The sequence below is a fragment of the Pseudophryne corroboree genome, chromosome 1 (assembly GCF_028390025.1).
Source record: "Pseudophryne corroboree isolate aPseCor3 chromosome 1, aPseCor3.hap2, whole genome shotgun sequence".
Classification (NCBI taxonomy): domain Eukaryota; kingdom Metazoa; phylum Chordata; class Amphibia; order Anura; family Myobatrachidae; genus Pseudophryne; species Pseudophryne corroboree.
Genome location: NC_086444.1, coordinates 787,077,090 through 787,094,502, shown reverse-complemented (window position 1 = coordinate 787,094,502; position 17,413 = coordinate 787,077,090). Strand labels below are relative to the sequence as shown.

The window sequence follows — 17,413 nt, the reverse complement described above, 5'->3', positions numbered from 1 at the left end:
GCAGGCACCACAATAGGTTGGTTTCAAATGAAACGCTGATACCACCTTAGGGAGAAATTGGGGACGAGTCCCCAATTCTGCCCTGTCCATATGGAAGATCAGATAGGGGCTTTTACATGACAAAGTCGCCAATTCTGACACACGCCTAGCCGAAGCCAAGGCCAAAAGCATGACCACTTTCCACGTGAGATATTTCAACTCCACGGTCTTAAGTGGCTCAAACCAATGTGATTTTAGGAAATCCAACACAACGTTGAGATCCCAAGGTGCCACTGGGGGCACAAAAGGGGGCTGAATATGCAGCACTCCCTTAACAAACGTCTGAACTTCAGGCAGTGAAGCCAGTTCTTTTTGAAAGAAAATAGACAGGCCGAAATCTGGACTTTAATGGATCCCAATTTTAGGCCCATAGTCACTCCTGACTGTAGGAAGTGCAGAAATCGACCCAGCTGAAATTCTTCTGTTGGGGCCTCCATAGCCTCACACCAAGCAACATATTTTCGCCATATGCGGTGATAAGACAGGGCCCCTGCTGTAGCAGGTCCTGTCTGAGAGGCAGAGGCCAAGGGTCCTCCGAGATCATTTCTTGTAGTTCCGGGTACCAAGTCCTTCTTGGCCAATCCGGAACGATGAGTATAGTTCTTACTCCTCTCTTTCTTATTATCCTCAGTACCTTTGGTATGAGAGGAAGAGGAGGGAACACATAAACCGACTGGTACACCCACGGTGTCACTAGAGCGTCCACAGCTATCGCCTGAGGGTCCCTTGACCTGGCGCAATATCTTTTTAGCTTTTTGTTGAGGCGGGACGCCATCATGTCCACCTGTGGCCTTTCCCAACGATTTACAATCAGCTGGAAGACTTCTGGATGAAGTCCCCACTCTCCCGGGTGGAGGTCGTGCCTGCTGAGGAAGTCTGCTTCCCAGTTGTCCACTCCCGGAATGAACACTGCTGACAGTGCTATCACGTGATTTTCCGCCCATCGGAGAATCCTTGTGGCTTCTGCCATCGCCATCCTGCTTCTTGTGCCGCCCTGTCGGTTTACATGGGCGACCGCTGTGATGTTGTCTGACTGAATCAGCACCGGCTGGTTTTGAAGCAGGGGTCTTGCCTGACTTAGGGCATTGTAAATGGCCCTTAGTTCCAGAATATTTATGTGTAGGGAAGCTTCCTGACTCGACCATTGTCCTTGGAAGTTTCTTCCCTGAGTGACTGCCCCCCAACCTCGGAGGCTTGCATCCGCGGTTACCAGGATCAAGTCCTGTATGCCGAATCTGCGGCCCTCGAGAAGATGAGCACTCTGCAGCCACCACAGCAGAGACACCCTGGCCCTCGGGGACAGGGTGATCAGCCGATGCATCTGAAGATGCGATCCGGACCACTTGTCTAACAGATCCCACTGAAAGATCAGTGCATGGAACCTGCCGAATGGAATTGCCTCGTAAGAAGCTACCATCTTTCCCAGGACTCGCGTGCAGTGATGCACCGACACCTGTTTTGGTTTTAGGAGGTCTCTGACCAGAGATGACAACTCCTTGGCCTTCTCTTTCGGGAGAAACACCTTCTTCTGTTCTGTGTCCAGAATCATACCCAGGAACAGCAGACGCGTCGTAGGAACCAGCTGCGACTTCGGGATATTCAGAATCCAGCCGTGCTGTTGTAGCACTTCCTGAGATAGTGCTACTCCGACCAACAACTGCTCCCTGGACCTCGCCTTTATAAGGAGATCGTCCAAGTACGGGATAACTATAACTCCCTTCTTTCGAAGGAGTATCATCATTTCGGCCATTACTTTGGTAAATACCCTCGGTGCCGTGGACAGACCAAACGGCAACGTCTGGAATTGGTAATGGCAGTCCTGTACCACAAAACGGAGGTACACCTGGTGAGGTGGGTAAATGGGGACATGTAGGTAAGCATCCTTGATGTCCAGTGATACCATGTAATCCCCCTCTTCCAGGCTTGCAATAACCGCCCTGAGCGATTCCATTTTGAACTTGAACTTCCTTATATAAGTGTTCAAGGATTTCAAATTTAGAATGGGTCTCACCGAACCGTCTGGTTTCGGTACCACAAACATTGTGGAATAGTAACCCCGTCCCTGTTGAAGGAGGGGAACTTTTATTATCACCTGCTGGAGGTACAGCTTGTGAATTGCCGCCAGTACTACCTCCCTGTCCTGGGGAGTAGCTGGCAAGGCTGATTTGAGGTAACGGCGAGGGGGAGACGTCTCGAATTCCAGCTTGTATCCCTGAGATACCACTTGTAGAACCCAGAGATCCACCTGTGAGCGAACCCACTGGTCGCTGAAGTTCCGGAGACGGGCCCCCACCGCACCTGGCTCCACATGTGGAGCCCCAGCGTCATGCGGCGGACTTAGTGGAAGCAGGGGAGGATTTTTGTTCTTGGGAACTGGCTGTATGGTGCAGCTTTTTCCCTCTACCCCTGCCTCTGGGCAGAAAGGACGCGCCTCTAACCCGCTTGCCTTTCTGAGGCCGAAAGGACTGTACTTGATAATACGGTGCTTTCTTAGGCTGTGAGGGAACCTGAGGTAAAGTCGACTTCCCAGCTGTTGCTGTGGATACGAGGTCCGAAAGACCGTCCCCAAACAATTCCTCACCCTTATAAGGCAAAATTTCCATGTGCCTTTTAGAATCAGCATCACCCATCCACTGCCGAGTCCATAATACTCTCCTGGCAGAAATGGACATCGCATTAATTCTAGATGCCAGCCGGCAAATGTCCCTCTGTGCATCTCTCATATATAAGACTACGTCTTTAATATGCTCTATGGTTAGCAATATAGTGTCCCTGTCAAGTGAATCAATGTTATCAGGCAGGGAATCAGACCACGCTGCTGCAGCACTGCACATCCATGCTGAAGCAATAGCAGGTCTCAGTATAGTACCTGAGTGTGTATACACAGACTTCAGGATAGCCTCCTGCTTTCTATCAGCAGGCTCCTTTAAGGCGGCCGTATCCTGAAACGGCAGTGCCACCTTTTTTGATAAGCGTGTGAGCGCTTTGTCCACCTTAGGGGATGTCTCCCAGCGTAACCTATCCGTTGGCGGGAAGGGGTACGCCATTAGTAACCGCTTAGAAATTACTAGTTTCTTATCTGGGGAACCCCACGCTTCTTCACACAATTCGTTTAACTCATCAGATGGGGGAAAAGTCACTGGCTGCTTTTTCTCCCCAAACATAATACCCTTTTTTGTGGTAACCGGGTTAATGTCAGAAATGTGCAACACATATTTTTCATTGCCGTAATCATACATCGGATGGCCCTAGTGGATTGTATATTTGTCTCATCCTCGTCGACACTGGAGTCAGACTCCGTGTCGACATCTGTGTCAGCCATCTGAGGTAGCGGGCGTTTTTGAGCCCCTGACGGCCTCTGAGATGCCTGGGCAGGCGCGGGCTGAGATGCCGGCTGTCCCAAAGCTGCGTCATCGAACCTTTTATGTAAGGAGTTGACACTGTCGGTTAATACCTTCCACATATCCATCACACTTATCGGCACCTGCTCCGCCTCCACGTAAGCGTCCTCATCAAACATGTCGACACAGCCGTACCGACACACCGCACACACACACAGGGAATGCTCTGACTGAGGACAGGACCCCACAAAGTCCTTTGTGGAGACAGAGAGAGAGTATGCCAGCACACACCACAGCGCTATATAAACAGGTTTTTACACTAACAAAAGTGATTTTTCCCTATAGCTGCTTAATATACTCAGTTTGCGCCTAAATTTAGTGCCCCCCCCTCTCTTTTTTACCCTTTGAGCCTGGAAACTGCAGGGGAGAGCCTGGGGAGCTGTCTTCCAGCGGAGCTGTGAAGAGAAAATGGCGCCGGTGTGCTGAGGGAAATAGCCCCGCCCCCTTCTCGGCGGACTTCTCCCGCTTTTTTATATACTTTTATGGCGGGGGATTATGCACATATACAGTTTATTAGACTGTATTATGTGCTTTTTGCCATGTAAGGTACTCTAATTGCTGCCCAGGGCGCCCCAGCGCCCTGCACCCATCAGTGACCGGAGTGTGTGGTGTGCATAGGGAGCAATGGCGCACAGCTGCAGTGCTGTGCGCTACCTTAATGAAGACCGAAGTCTTCAGCCGCCGATTTCCCCCGGTTTCTTCAGTCTTCTGGCTCTGCAAGGGGGACGGCGGCGCGGCTCCGGAGGATCGAGGTCGGGCCCTGTGTTCGTTCCCTCTGGAGCTAATGGTGTCCAGTAGCCTAGAAGCACAAGCTAGCTGCAAGCAGGTAGGTTTGCTTCTCTCCCCTAAGTCCCAGGTAGCAGTGAGTCTGTTGCCAGCAGATCTCACTGAAAATAAAAAACCTAACAAATACTTTTCTTTCTAGGAAGCTCAGGAGAGCCCCTAGTGTGCAACCAGCTCTGGCCGGGCACAGATTCTAACTGAGGTCTGGAGGAGGGGCATAGAGGGAGGAGCCAGTGCACACCAGATGTAGTACCTAATCTTTTCTTTAGAGTGCCCAGTCTCCTGCGGAGCCCGTCTATTCCCCATGGTCCTTACGGAGTACCCAGCATCCACTAGGACGTCAGAGAAAAACAAATAGTACAACCATGTAATTACACTTGTACTCTATTGATTTCTGCATTCCCTACCATTTCTATATTTTCCTGTAAATCAAGCCTCAGCTGGTCTCTTTCAGATTTTACATTTCTCAATGTTTCATGCAGATTGTTAGACTTCTTAATTTTGCCTTTTAGCTGCTCTTGTAGTGTTACACCTGCCTGTAACAGAGGTCTATAAGACAGTGGCTCTACCAGCTCATTCACCCGTCGGGTCAAAATTCATACATTATTCTACAATATATACTGTATAATGTGGAGATACATTTTGTATTTCCAGTACACCCACATCCTGACTATGCAATAGTAACTTTCTATCTAGAACTAAAACACACCTGACAAGGCTCTTCAGCGTTTCTATCCATTTCATCTTTAAGATCCTTTTCTTCCTGGAGGTTGTTCCTTAATTCATCTAGTTCCCCAGACACACAAGTCAGCTTCTCTACAAGGCAGCAAAGTTTTTGTTCCAGCTCATTGTTCTCTCCCTCCACCTTTGCCAGAGCCAGCTCTGCACACTGTAAGCGTTGCTGGAGAACTTCCTTTTCAGAAATCAGACTCTGGTTATTTCCCTCAAGTTCCATTTTCTCATTTGTAATCATTTCAAATTTTGCTTTATTTTCTTCCAGTTGTAGAATCAGAATGGACCGCTAAAGGAACAGAAACAGGTCTCTTAATTGCACTGAAACAGAAGTCTTAACATTTCCCTTATGCAGCATTATACTGCTGCAACCTCAAACTAGACACTCCTCCAATCTGTTGATCTTTGCTGCTGGATAGATAGATAGATAGTTGCTCAATTGGTTGTTGAAAGGCCATTACTTTTGGCCAAATCATAAAATAAAAAAAATAAAAAAACACCCAGCCAGGTTAGAATATTGGTGTCTGCCGCCTGAATTTGTCCAAGCTTTCCAGTTTAGACTGTGTAGTAATATCAATCTGATGATTTGGAAAACCTGTGCCAAGATTAGATACCACATCTCCTAATTCAACAACCAACTAGTTAGCCTTGTTTTAGACCTATTAAGTGGCTAATCACTATAGTTTTACAAACCTCTCTTTGTACAGTTTGTTCTTGGATTTCTGCTTCTAATGAAATGCCTCCAGCACAGTCTGCGATCTGCTTTCTTAGTTCAGCAACAAGTAGTTTCTGCTGTTTAAGCTTTTCCTGTGTAATTCGCAACTCATCCTGTGTTTCAATTGACTGTTCATGTCATATAAAAAAAAAAAAAAAAAAAAAAAAAAAAAAGGAGCTCATGAGAACCAGTTGCATTGACCATTGTGGTACAGTTATAGAAGAAATTTTCTTTACTGCTTTGCAGAACTATGTCCCGCAGAGATGAAACTCGAATACAAGAATTGGCTCAGTATGGCAAATGAGGAAAGGATTTTGGTACTTACTGATAAATCCATTTCTCTGAATCCACTCGGGGACACTGGAACACTTCAGACAGCTGGGGTGTGAAGTATGCAGACCGGAGGTGGCACAATCTAAACTAAAACAAATTATGCACAGCTGGCGCCTCCCCCTTCACACCCCTTATCCCTCAGTTTGAAAAATTTTACGGAGAGAAGAGGGAACATGAAAATCAAAGCCTCTATGTAGAGGAACCAAACATGGCAACAAGTCAAACAGCAACCAAGAACCATTAACAGAATAATTTAAACTGTTTGAACTAAATCTAACAACACTACTGCAGGTTGACTGCGCCGAGACGGGCGTCCAGTGTCCCAGAGTGGATTCAGAGAAATGGATTTATCAATAAGTACCAAAATCCTCTTTTCGCTTTCATTCACTAGGGGACACTGAAGTGTTCCAGAAAGCTAGTGATGTCCCAAAGAAACTCCCATAGGCGGGAGTGCTGTCCGAAGCCTGCAGAACCAAGCGTCCAAACCTGGTATCCCTGCATGCAAACGTATCAAACTTGTAGAAATGAGTGAAGGTGTGCGCAGATGACCACGTTGCCGCTCTACAAAGTTGGGTAGTGGAGGCACCTCTAGGCGCCGCCCATGAAGCACCCACTGATCTGGTGGTATGAGCTCTTACTCAAAAAGGGACCCTCTTACCACCACAGATATAAGCTGTCTGATGATAAATCGAATCCATCTAGCTAGAGTCTGCTTTGAAGCGGGCCAACCCTTCTTGGGCCCATCATACAGAACAAACAACGTATCAGACTTTCTAATAAAGGTCATAGCCTGTACGTAAATCCTTAAGGCTCTGACCACGTCCAAAGAGGAGTCTCCCTCCGCAACTCCCTGAAAGGAGGGAACCACAATGGGTTGATTTATGTGGAAACCTATAACCACCTTCAGTAGAACCTCCGCTCTTGTACAGAGCTCCGCTTTGTCCTCATGAATAACAAGGAAAGGAGTCTTACATGATAGAGCTCCCAACTCAGAGACCCTTCTTGCTGATGCCAAAGCCAGAAGTAGGGTAACTTTCCAGTATATATATTTAAGATCCACTGTCTCCAATGGCTCGAAAACTGCAGATTTTAAAAATTCGAGAACTAAATTTAGATCCCATGGGGCCGTGGGTAGATGAAAGAGTGGTTGTATACTCACCACACCTTGTAAGGATGTCTGGACCACCTGTAAGAAAGCCAGACGTTGTTGAAACAGAATAGAGAGGGCCGAGACTTGTACCTTCAAGGGTCCCAACCTCAAACCTCCATCTAAACCATTTTGAAGAAATCATAAAAAGTCTATAGAGGCGGAATTCCATGGAATTCCACCCATTAGACTGACACCAGTCTATGTATCTCTTCAATTTTCTATGGTAATGTGTTGCCGTGACTGGTTTTCTTGCAGCTAACATGCTAGGGCTAGCCGATTTGGAATACCTTTGTCCTTTCAAATCCTGGTCTCAAGAGCCATGTCGTCAAAACGTATACGGTTCAGGTCTGGGCCTTGTGACAATAGGTCCTCTCTCTGAGGCAGCCTCCAAGGCCATTTCGCCTGGAGTCCCCTCAGGTCTGAGTATCAACTTCTGCGAAGCCAGTCTAGTGCTATTAAAATCACCAAAGCTTTTTCCTTTTTCACCTTCTTCAGCACTCTCGGTAGGAGGGGAAACGGCGGAAAGATGAACACCAGATCGTATGTCCAGGGCATCGCCAGAGCGTCCACCCCTTCTGCTGCTGGATCCCACGTTCTTCCTACATACCTTGTTAAAGGATGGTTGTTTCAAGAAAACATTAGCTCTATCTGTGGTAGGCCCCATCGCTGTACTACTGTCTGTGGGTGTAGACATCACTTCCCTGGATGCATATCTTGGCGACAGAGTCTGCTTCCCAATTTTCCACTCCTGGAATGAAAACTGCTGACAGGATTATGTTTCGCTTTTCTGTCCAAGACAGGATCCTTGTGGCCTCCTTTAAAGCCATGCGGCTTTTTGTTCCTCCCTGACTGTTTTATGTATGCCGTCGCCATCACATTGTCCCACTGCACTCTCACGTGCCAAATGCTCACCAAGTCCTCTGCAAGCAGAAGTGCCTTGTAAATGGCTCTTAGTTCCAGAACATTTATTGGAAGATTACTCTCCTGCGGTGACCATCTTTCATGAAACTGATGGTTCTCCGTTACTGCTCCCCAACCTCTGAGAATGGCATTTGTTGTCAGAATCTTCCAGTCCCAGATGCCAAACCTCTTTCCAGCTTCTAGATTCTTGTGGAATGACCACCAAATTAATGAGGTCCTGGCCTGGGGCGAAAGCGAATCCTTCGGTGGAGAAACCAATGCATGCCTGCCCCCTCAGCAATCAGATTCATCTGGAAAGTTCTGGAGTGAAGACTGCCATATTGGATCGAATCGGAAGATGCCACCATCTTCCCAAGACGTTTTACACAGAGATGCAGGGATATTGTCTGGTTCCTTAGAACCTGATGCACCATTTCGCTTATGTCTAGAATCTTGTCCTCTCGGAGAAAGACCTTCAGTTGTATCGTATCCAAAACAAGACCCAGGAATTGAATTCTCTGTGTCGGTTGAAGGTTGGATTTTTTGAAATTCACGATCCAGCAGTGTTGAATGAGGAACTGTTGAGTGGTCTGAGTATCTCAGATCAACTGGTCCTGAGAGGGAGCCTTGATCAGAAGGTCGTCCAGATATGGGATTATCGTTACCCCAAACAATCTCAATTTCGCGATCACCACCACCATAATCTTTGTAAAGATTCTTAGGGCTGATAAGGCGAATGGTAGGGCTCTGAAATGATAGTGATTCTTGTTTACTGCAAATTGTAAATAGGCCTGGTTTGGGGTCCAACTTGGAATATGAAGGTACGCATCCTTTATGTCCATGGACACCATGAACTCTTCTTGTTCCACTCCTGCAATAACTGACTGGATTGATTCCATCTTGAACCTGTAAACACTTAGGAACCGATTTAAAATTTTTAAATTGAGGATTGGTCTGACAGACCCGTCCGGGTTTGGTACTACAAAAAGATTTGAATAAAAATAAGATTTTACTTACCGGTAAATCTATTTCTCGTAGTGGATGCTGGGGACTCCGTAAGGACCATGGGGAATAGACGGGCTCCGCAGGAGACAGGGCACTTTAAGAAAGAATTTGGATACTGGTGTGCAAGACTCATACCAGCCACACCAATCACACCGTACAACTTGTGATAAACTTACCCAGTTAACAGTATGAACAACAACAGAGCACCAGATCAACCCTGATGCAACAACAACATAACCCTTATTTAAGCAATAACTATATACAAGTATTGCAGAAGAAGTCCACACTTGGGACGGGCGCCCAGCATCCACTACGGACTACGAGAAATAGATTTACCGGTAAGTAAAATCTTATTTTCTCTAACGTCCTAGTGGATGCTGGGGACTCCGTAAGGACCATGGGGATTATACCAAAGCTCCCAAACGGGCGAGAGAGTGCGGATGACTCTGCAGCACCGAATGAGCAAACACAAAGTCCTCCTCAGCCAGGGTATCAAACTTGTAGAACTTTGCAAAAGTGTTTGAACCCGACCAAGTAGCTGCTCGGCAAAGCTGTAATGCCGAGACCCCTCGGGCAGCCGCCCAAGAAGAGCCCACCTTCCTTGTGGAATGGGCTTTTACTGATTTTGGTAGCGGCAATCCCGCCGCAGAATGAGCCTGCTGAATCGTGTTACAGATCCAGCGAGCAATAGTCTGCTTTGAAGCAGGAGCACCCAGCTTGTTGGGTGCATACAGGATAAACAGTGACTCATTTTTCCAGACTCTAGCCGTTCTGGCTACATAAACCTTCAAAGCCCTGACCACATCTAGTAACTCGGAATCCTCCAAGTCACGAGTAGCCACAGGCACCACAATAGGTTGGTTCATATGAAAAGATGATACCACCTTTGGCAGAAATTGTGGACGGGTCAGCAATTCTGCTCTGTCCATATGGAAAACCAGATAGGGGCTTTTATGTGACAAAGCCGCTAATTCTGATACACGCCTAGCCGAAGCCAAGGCTAATAGCATGACCACCTTCCACGTGAGAAATTTTAACTCCACGGTTTTAATTGGCTCAAACCAGTGTGACTTCAGGAAACTCAATACCACGTTAACATCCCAAGGTACCACTGGAGGCACTAAAGGGGGCTGAATATACAGCACTCCCTTCACAAACATCTGGACTTCAGGAAGAGAAGCCAGTTTTTTGAAAGAAAATGGATAGGGCTGAAATCTGGACCTTAATTGAACCCAATTTCAGGCCCAATGTCACTCCCGACTGTAGGAAGTGAAGGAAACGGCCCAGCTGGAATTCCTCCGTAGGGGCATTCCTGGCCTCACACCACGCAACATATTTACGCCATATACGGTGATAATGTTTAGCCGTCACGTCCTTCCTAGCCTTTATCAGCGTAGGAATAACCTCATCCGGAATGCCTTTATCTGCTAGGATCCGGCGTTCAACCGCCATGCCGTCAAACGCAGCAGCGGTAAGTCTTGGAACAGACAGGGCCCCTGTCACAACATGTCCTGTCTGAGAGACAGAGGCCATGAGTCCTCTGTGAGCATTTCTTGCAGCTCTGGATACCAAGTCCGTCTTGGCCAATCCGGAACAATGAGTATTGTTCTCGCTCCTCTTTTTCTTATGATTCTCAGCACCTTTGGTATGAGAGGAAGAGGAGGAAACACATAAACCGACTGGAACACCCACGGTGTCACTAGTGCGTCTACAGCTATCGCCTGAGGGTCTCTTGACCTGGCGCAATACCTCTGTAGCTTTTTGTTGAGGCGGGATGCCATCATGTCCACCTGTGGCAGTTCCCACCGACCTGTAATCTGCGCGAAGACTTCTTGATGAAGTCCCCACTCTCCCGGGTGGAGGTCGTGCCTGCTGAGGAAGTCTGCTTCCCAGTTGTCCACTCCCGGAATGAACACTGCTGACAGTGCCTGTACATGATTCTCCGCCCAGCGAAGAATTCTGGTGGCTTCCGCCATCGCCACCCTGCTCCTTGTGCCGCCTTGGCGGTTTACATGAGCCACTGCGGTGATGTTGTCTGATTGAATCAGCACCGATCGGTCGCGAAGCAGGGTCTCCGCTTGACTTAGGGCGTTTTATATGGCCCTTAGTTCCAGGATATTGATGTGAAGGCAAGTCTTCTGACTTGACCACAAACCCTGGAAATTTCTTCCCTGTGTACCTGCCCCCCACCCTCGGAGGCTTGCATCCGTGGTCACCAGGACCCAGTCCTGAATGCCGAAATTGCGGCCCTCGAGAAGGTGAGCACTCTGCAGCCACCACAGAAGAGACACCCTGGCCCTGGAGGATAGGGTGATCAGCCGATGCATCTGTAGATGTGATCCGGACCACTTGTCCAACAGATCCCATTGAAAGGTCCTCGCATGGAACCTGCCGAAGGGAATGGCCTCGTATGATGCCACCATCTTTCCCAGGACTCGCGTGCAGTGATGCACCGACACCTGTTTTGGTTTTAAGAGGTCTCTGACCAGTGTCATGAGTTCCTGAGCCTTCTCCGCCGGGAGAAAAACCTTCTTCCGGTCTGTGTAGAGAATCATGTCCAGGAAGGGCAGACGCGTCGTAGGAATCAGCTGCGACTTTGGAATATTCAGAATCCAGCCGTGCTGTTGTAACACTTCCTGAGAGCGTGCTACGCTGATCAGCAACTGCTCTCTGGATCTCGCCTTTATGAGGAGATCGTCCAAATATGGGATAATTGACTCCTTGCTTTCGCAGGAGCACCATCATTTCCGCCATTACCTTGGTAAATATTCTCGGTGCCGTGGAGAGACCAAACGGCAACGTCTGGAATTGGTAATGACAGTCTTGTACCACAAATCTGAGGTACTCCTGATGAGGTGGATAAATAGTGACATGAAGGTATGCATCCTTTATGTCCAGAGACACCATAAAATCCCCCTCCTCCAGGCTTGCGATGACCGCTCTGAGCGATTCCATCTTGAACCTGAACTTTTTCAGGTATATGTTCAGGGATTTTAAATTCAATATGGGTCTGACCGAACCGTCCGGTTTCGGAACCACAAACATGGTCGAATAGTAACCCCGTCCCTGTTGGAGGGGAACGTTTATCACCACCTGCTGGAGATGCAATTCGTGAATTGCAGCTAACACTATTTCCCTCTCTGAGGGGGAAGCTGGCAGGGCCGATTTGAGGTAACGGTGAGGGGCATCTCTTCGAATTCCAGCTTGTATCCCTGAGACACAATCTCTATTGCCCAGGGATCCACTTGGGAGTGAACCCACCTGTGGCTGAAATTTCGGAGACGCGCCCCCACCGGGCCTAGCTCCGCCTGTGGAGCCCCAGCGTCATGCGGTGGATTTTGTAGAGGCCGGGGAGGACCTCTGTTCCTGGGAACTAGCTGTGTTGTGCAGCTTCTTTCCTCTGCCCCTGCATCTGGCAAGAAAGGACGCACCTCGGACTTTCTTGCTTTTTTGAGATCGAAAGGACTGCATTTGGTAATACGGTGCTTTCTTAGGTTGTGAGGGAACATATGGCAAAAATTTGACTTCCCAGCCGTAGCTGTGGAGACCAGGTCCGTGAGACCGTCCCCAAACAATTCCTCACCCTTGTAAGGTAAAACCTCCATGTGCCTTTTCGAGTCGGCATCGCCTGTCCATTGCCGAGTCCACAGGACTCTTCTGGCAGAAATTGACATTGCATTTATTCTAGAGCCCAGTAGGCTGTCTCTTTGAGCATCTCTCATATATAGGACAGCGTCTTTTATATGCCCCAGGATTAGTAATATAGTATCCTTGTCCAAGGTATCAAGTTCCCCAGATAAGGTATCTGTCCATGCTGCTGCAGCACTACACATCCAGGCCGACGCAATCGCCGGCCTTAGTAAAGTACCTGAATGTGTATAAATGGACTTCAGGATACCCTCCTGCTTTCTATCCGCAGCATCTTTAAGGGTGGCCGTATCCTGTGACGGCAGGGCTACCCTCTTAGATAAGCGTGTTAAAGCTTTGTCCACCCTAGGGGAGGATTCCCAGCGCAACCTGTCCGTTGGCGGGAAAGGATACGCCATAAGCATCTGTTTGGAAACCTGCAGTTTTCTATCTGGAGATTCCCAAGCTTTTTCACATAACTCATTTAACTCATGTGAAGGGGGAAAGGTCACCTCTTGCCTTTTCTCCCCATACATATAAACCCTCTTGTCAGGGACTGAGGTTTCCTCTGTGATGTGCAACACATCTTTCATTGCTATAATCATGTAACAGATGGCTTTAGCCATTTTAGGCTGTAACTTTGCCTCCTCTCCATCGACACTTGAGTCAGAATCCGTGTCGATATCTGTGTCAACAATTTGGGATAGTGGGCGCTTCTGAGACCCTGACGGCCCCTGCGACATAGGATCAGGCATGGGTTGAGACCCTGACTGTCCCAAGGCTTCAGCTTTATCCAACCTTTTATGCAAGGAATTAACATTATCATTTAAAACCTTTCACATATCCATCCAAATCGGGTGTCGGCGGCGACCCCACATTCATTTGTACCCACTCTGTTTCCACATAGCCTTCCTCGTCAAACATGCCGACACAAGCGTACAGACACACCACACACACAGGGGATGCTCTATTTGAAGACAGTTCCCCCACAAGGCCTTTTGGAGAGACAGAGAGAGAATATGCCAGCACACATCCCAGCGCTATATGACCCAGGAATCACACAGTAACTTAGTGTTAACCCAGTAGCTGCTGTATATACTGTTTTTGCGCCAAATTTATGTGCCCCCCCTCTCTTTTTTACCCTCTTCTACCGTGATTCTGCAGGGGAGAGCCTGGGGAGCTTCCTCTCAGCGGAGCTGTGGAGAGAAAATGGCGCTGGTGAGTGCTGAGGAAGAAGCCCCGCCCCCTCAGCGGCGGGCTTCTGTCCCGCGTTTGTGTGTAAAATAATGGCAGGAGCTCATGCATATATACAGTGCCCAACTGTATATATGCTGCTTTTTTGCCAAGAGGTTCCTAATTGCTGCCCAGGGCGCCCCCCCATGCGCCCTGCACCCTACAGTGACCGGAGTATGTGGGTTTAGTGTGGGAGCAATGGCGCACAGCTGCAGTGCTGTGCGCTACCTCATATGAAGACTGGAGTCTTCTGCCGCCGATTTCGAAGTCTTCTTGCTTCTGACGCCGGCTTGTCTTCTGGCTCTGCGAGGGGGACGGCGGCGCGGCTCCGGGATCGGACGACCAAGGGTGCGATCCTGTGTACGATCCCTCTGGAGCTAATGGTGTCCAGTAGCCTAAGAAGCAGGACCTATCTTCAGTGAGTAGGGCTGCTTCTCTCCCCTCAGTCCCACGTAGCAGAGAGTCTGTTGCCAGCAGATCTCTCTGAAAATAAAAAACCTAACAAAATACTTTTTTTTAGCAAGCTCAGGAGAGCTCACTAAGTAGCACCCAGCTCAACCGGGCACAGATTCAAACTGAGGTCTGGAGGAGGGACATAGAGGGAGGAGCCAGTGCACACCAGTAGTCCTAATTCTTTCTTAAAGTGCACTGTCTCCTGCGGAGCCAGTCTATTCCCCATGGTCCTTACGGAGTTCCCAGCATCCACTAGGACGTTAGAGAAAATAATCTCTGTAAGATAATAAGATGTGTGCTCTCTTTAGCGGATATAAGCATGCGCTACAACAAAAGGCTTTTGGTGACTCAAGGTGTGTACACACGGTGAGATCCTTGCTATGTCCGATTTTGATACTGCGATTTCCCTTGAACTCCCCCAGAGCACAGATAGCACAGATTTTGACTATCTGTGCTTGTGATTTTGTCTATGTACGATTTTGACTATGTGGCAATTTTTACTATACTTTGTACCAGATAGTACACTAGATAGTCAAGAGTGACTTGTCTGCACAGTCTATCTAGCCTTACGATACCGACCCCATGGGAGCGAGCATCGGGATCGAATCTGTATCGCAAGCTCCCTAACACCTTGAGATATGCATTAACTTTTCATAAGATTTTGACTATATAGTCAAAATCTTACAGATGTATCTCACCGTGTGTACACACCTTCACTTCGACCAACATTCTTACAATTTAAAAGGTATAACCACAAAATTTATAAACAAGATAGCTCCCAGAATATTATATTTGCTCTGTTCCACAATAGGACATTTGAACATAATATGAATAGAGACAGAAATCAGGTAGCGGACCTTAGTTTTTAATCTCTTTATTAACACTTATTCACATTAGTTACATGTATGTATAATTGTATTGTCCTTATTTCGTGTTGGACGCCTTTTAACCATACTAATAAAGGTTATATTTTAATTATTCTCATGTGCGCCAACAAAGACATTCTTTCTTTTTTCTATGAACATTTCAACTCGTCTCTGGTAGCACCTCCATCTATCCGTAAAGTGATTATCTCGTGATGGATATTAATTTGGGCCTTTTTGACGAAGTAAAATTTATTATTCGCTTGTGCAGAGCTTTATCCCATTCCCCTATCCCTTCTATGACATAAGACGCTTTTTAGAAAGATCACTCGGAAAAAATAAGAATTTACTTACCGATAATTCTATTTCTCGTAGTCCGTAGTGGATGATGGGAACTCCGTAAGGACCATGGGGAATAGCGGCTCCGCAGGAGACTGGGCACAAAAGTAAAAGCTTTAGGACTACCTGGTGTGCACTGGCTCCTCCCCCTATGACCCTCCTCAAAGCCTCAGTTAGGATACTGTGCCCGGACGAGCGTACTCAATAAGGAAGGATTTTGAATCCCGGGTAAGACTCATACCAGCCAGACCAATCACACCGTACAACCTGTGATCTGAACCCAGTTAACAGCATGATAACAGAGGAGCCTCTGAAAAGATGGCTCACAACAATAATAACCCGATTTTTGTAACAATAACTATGTACAAGTATTGCAGACAATCCGCACTTGGGATGGGCGCCCAGCATCCACTACGGACTACGAGAAATAGAATTATCGGTAAGTAAATTCTTATTTTCTCTGACGTCCTAGTGGATGCTGGGAACTCCGTAAGGACCATGGGGATTATACCAAAGCTCCCAAACGGGCGGGAGAGTGCGGATGACTCTGCAGCACCGAATGAGAGAACTCAAGGTCCTCCTCAGCCAGGGTATCAAATTTGTAGAATTTAGCAAACGTGTTTGCCCCTGACCAAGTAGCTGCTCGGCAAAGTTGTAAAGCCGAGACCCCTCGGGCAGCCGCCCAAGATGAGCCCACCTTCCTTGTGGAATGGGCTTTTACAGATTTTGGCTGTGGCAGGCCTGCCACAGAATGTGCAAGCTGAATTGTACTACAAATCCAACGAGCAATAGTTTGCTTAGAAGCAGGAGCACCCAGCTTGTTGGGTGCATACAGGATAAACAGCGAGTCAGATTTCCTGACTCCAGCCGTCCTGGAAACATATATTTTCAGGGCCCTGACTACGTCCAGCAACTTGGAGTCCTCCAAGTCCCTAGTAGCCGCAGGTACCACAATAGGCTGGTTCAAGTGAAACGCTGAAACCACCTTAGGGAGAAATTGAGGACGAGTCCTCAATTCTGCCCTGTCCGTATGAAAAATTAGGTAAGGGCTTTTATAGGATAAAGCCGCCAATTCTGAGACACGCCTGGCTGAAGCCAGGGCTAACAGCATTACCACTTTCCAAGTGAGATATTTTAAGTCTACAGTGGAGAGTGGTTCAAACCAATGTGATTTTAGGAACCCCAAAACTACATTGAGATCCCAAGGTGCCACTGGAGGCACAAAAGGAGGCTGTATATGCAGTACCCCCTTGACAAACGTCTGAACTTCAGGAACTGAAGCCAGTTCTTTCTGGAAGAAAATCGACAGGGCCGAAATTTGAACCTTAATGGACCCTAATTTTAGGCCCATAGACAGTCCTGTTTGCAGGAAATGCAGGAAACGACCCAGTTGAAATTCCTCTGTAGGGGCCTTCCTGGCCTCGCACCACGCAACATATTTACGCCAAATACGGTGATAATGCTGAACGGTTACATCCTTCCTGGCTTTGATCAGGGTAGGGATGACTTCATCCGGAATGCCTTTTTCCTTCAGGATCCGGCGTTCAACCGCCATGCCGTCAAACGCAGCCGCGGTAAGTCTTGGAACAGACAGGGTCCCTGCTGGAGCAGGTCCTTTCTTAGAGGTAGAGGCCACGGGTCCTCTGTGAGCATCTCTTGAAGTTCCGGGTACCAAGTCCTTCTTGGCCAATCCGGAGCCACGAGTATAGTCCTTACTCCTCTCCTTCTTATGATTCTCAGTACCTTGGGTATGAGAGGCAGAGGAGGGAACACATACACTGACTGGTACACCCACGGTGTTACCAGAGCGTCCACAGCTATTGCCTGAGGGTCCCTTGAC

General features: G+C 47.8%; 1 protein-coding gene across 5 annotated transcripts in view; it reads right to left on the bottom strand.

Annotated features, from left to right (window-relative positions):
* Positions 1–17,413, bottom strand: part of CENPE (centromere protein E) — a 635,458-nt gene that overhangs the window by 203,908 nt on the left and 414,137 nt on the right. For 4 of the 5 annotated variants that reach the window (XM_063918152.1, XM_063918161.1, XM_063918176.1 and 1 more), the window contains 3 exons: positions 5,649–5,798; positions 4,933–5,244; positions 4,631–4,759 (listed from right to left, as the gene is read on the bottom strand). In XM_063918152.1, coding sequence (XP_063774222.1) covers positions 4,631–4,759; positions 4,933–5,244; positions 5,649–5,798 — 591 coding nt within the window. The remainder of the gene's footprint in view (positions 1–4,630; positions 4,760–4,932; positions 5,245–5,648; positions 5,799–17,413) is intronic. The other variant, XM_063918167.1, reaches the window with a different exon arrangement.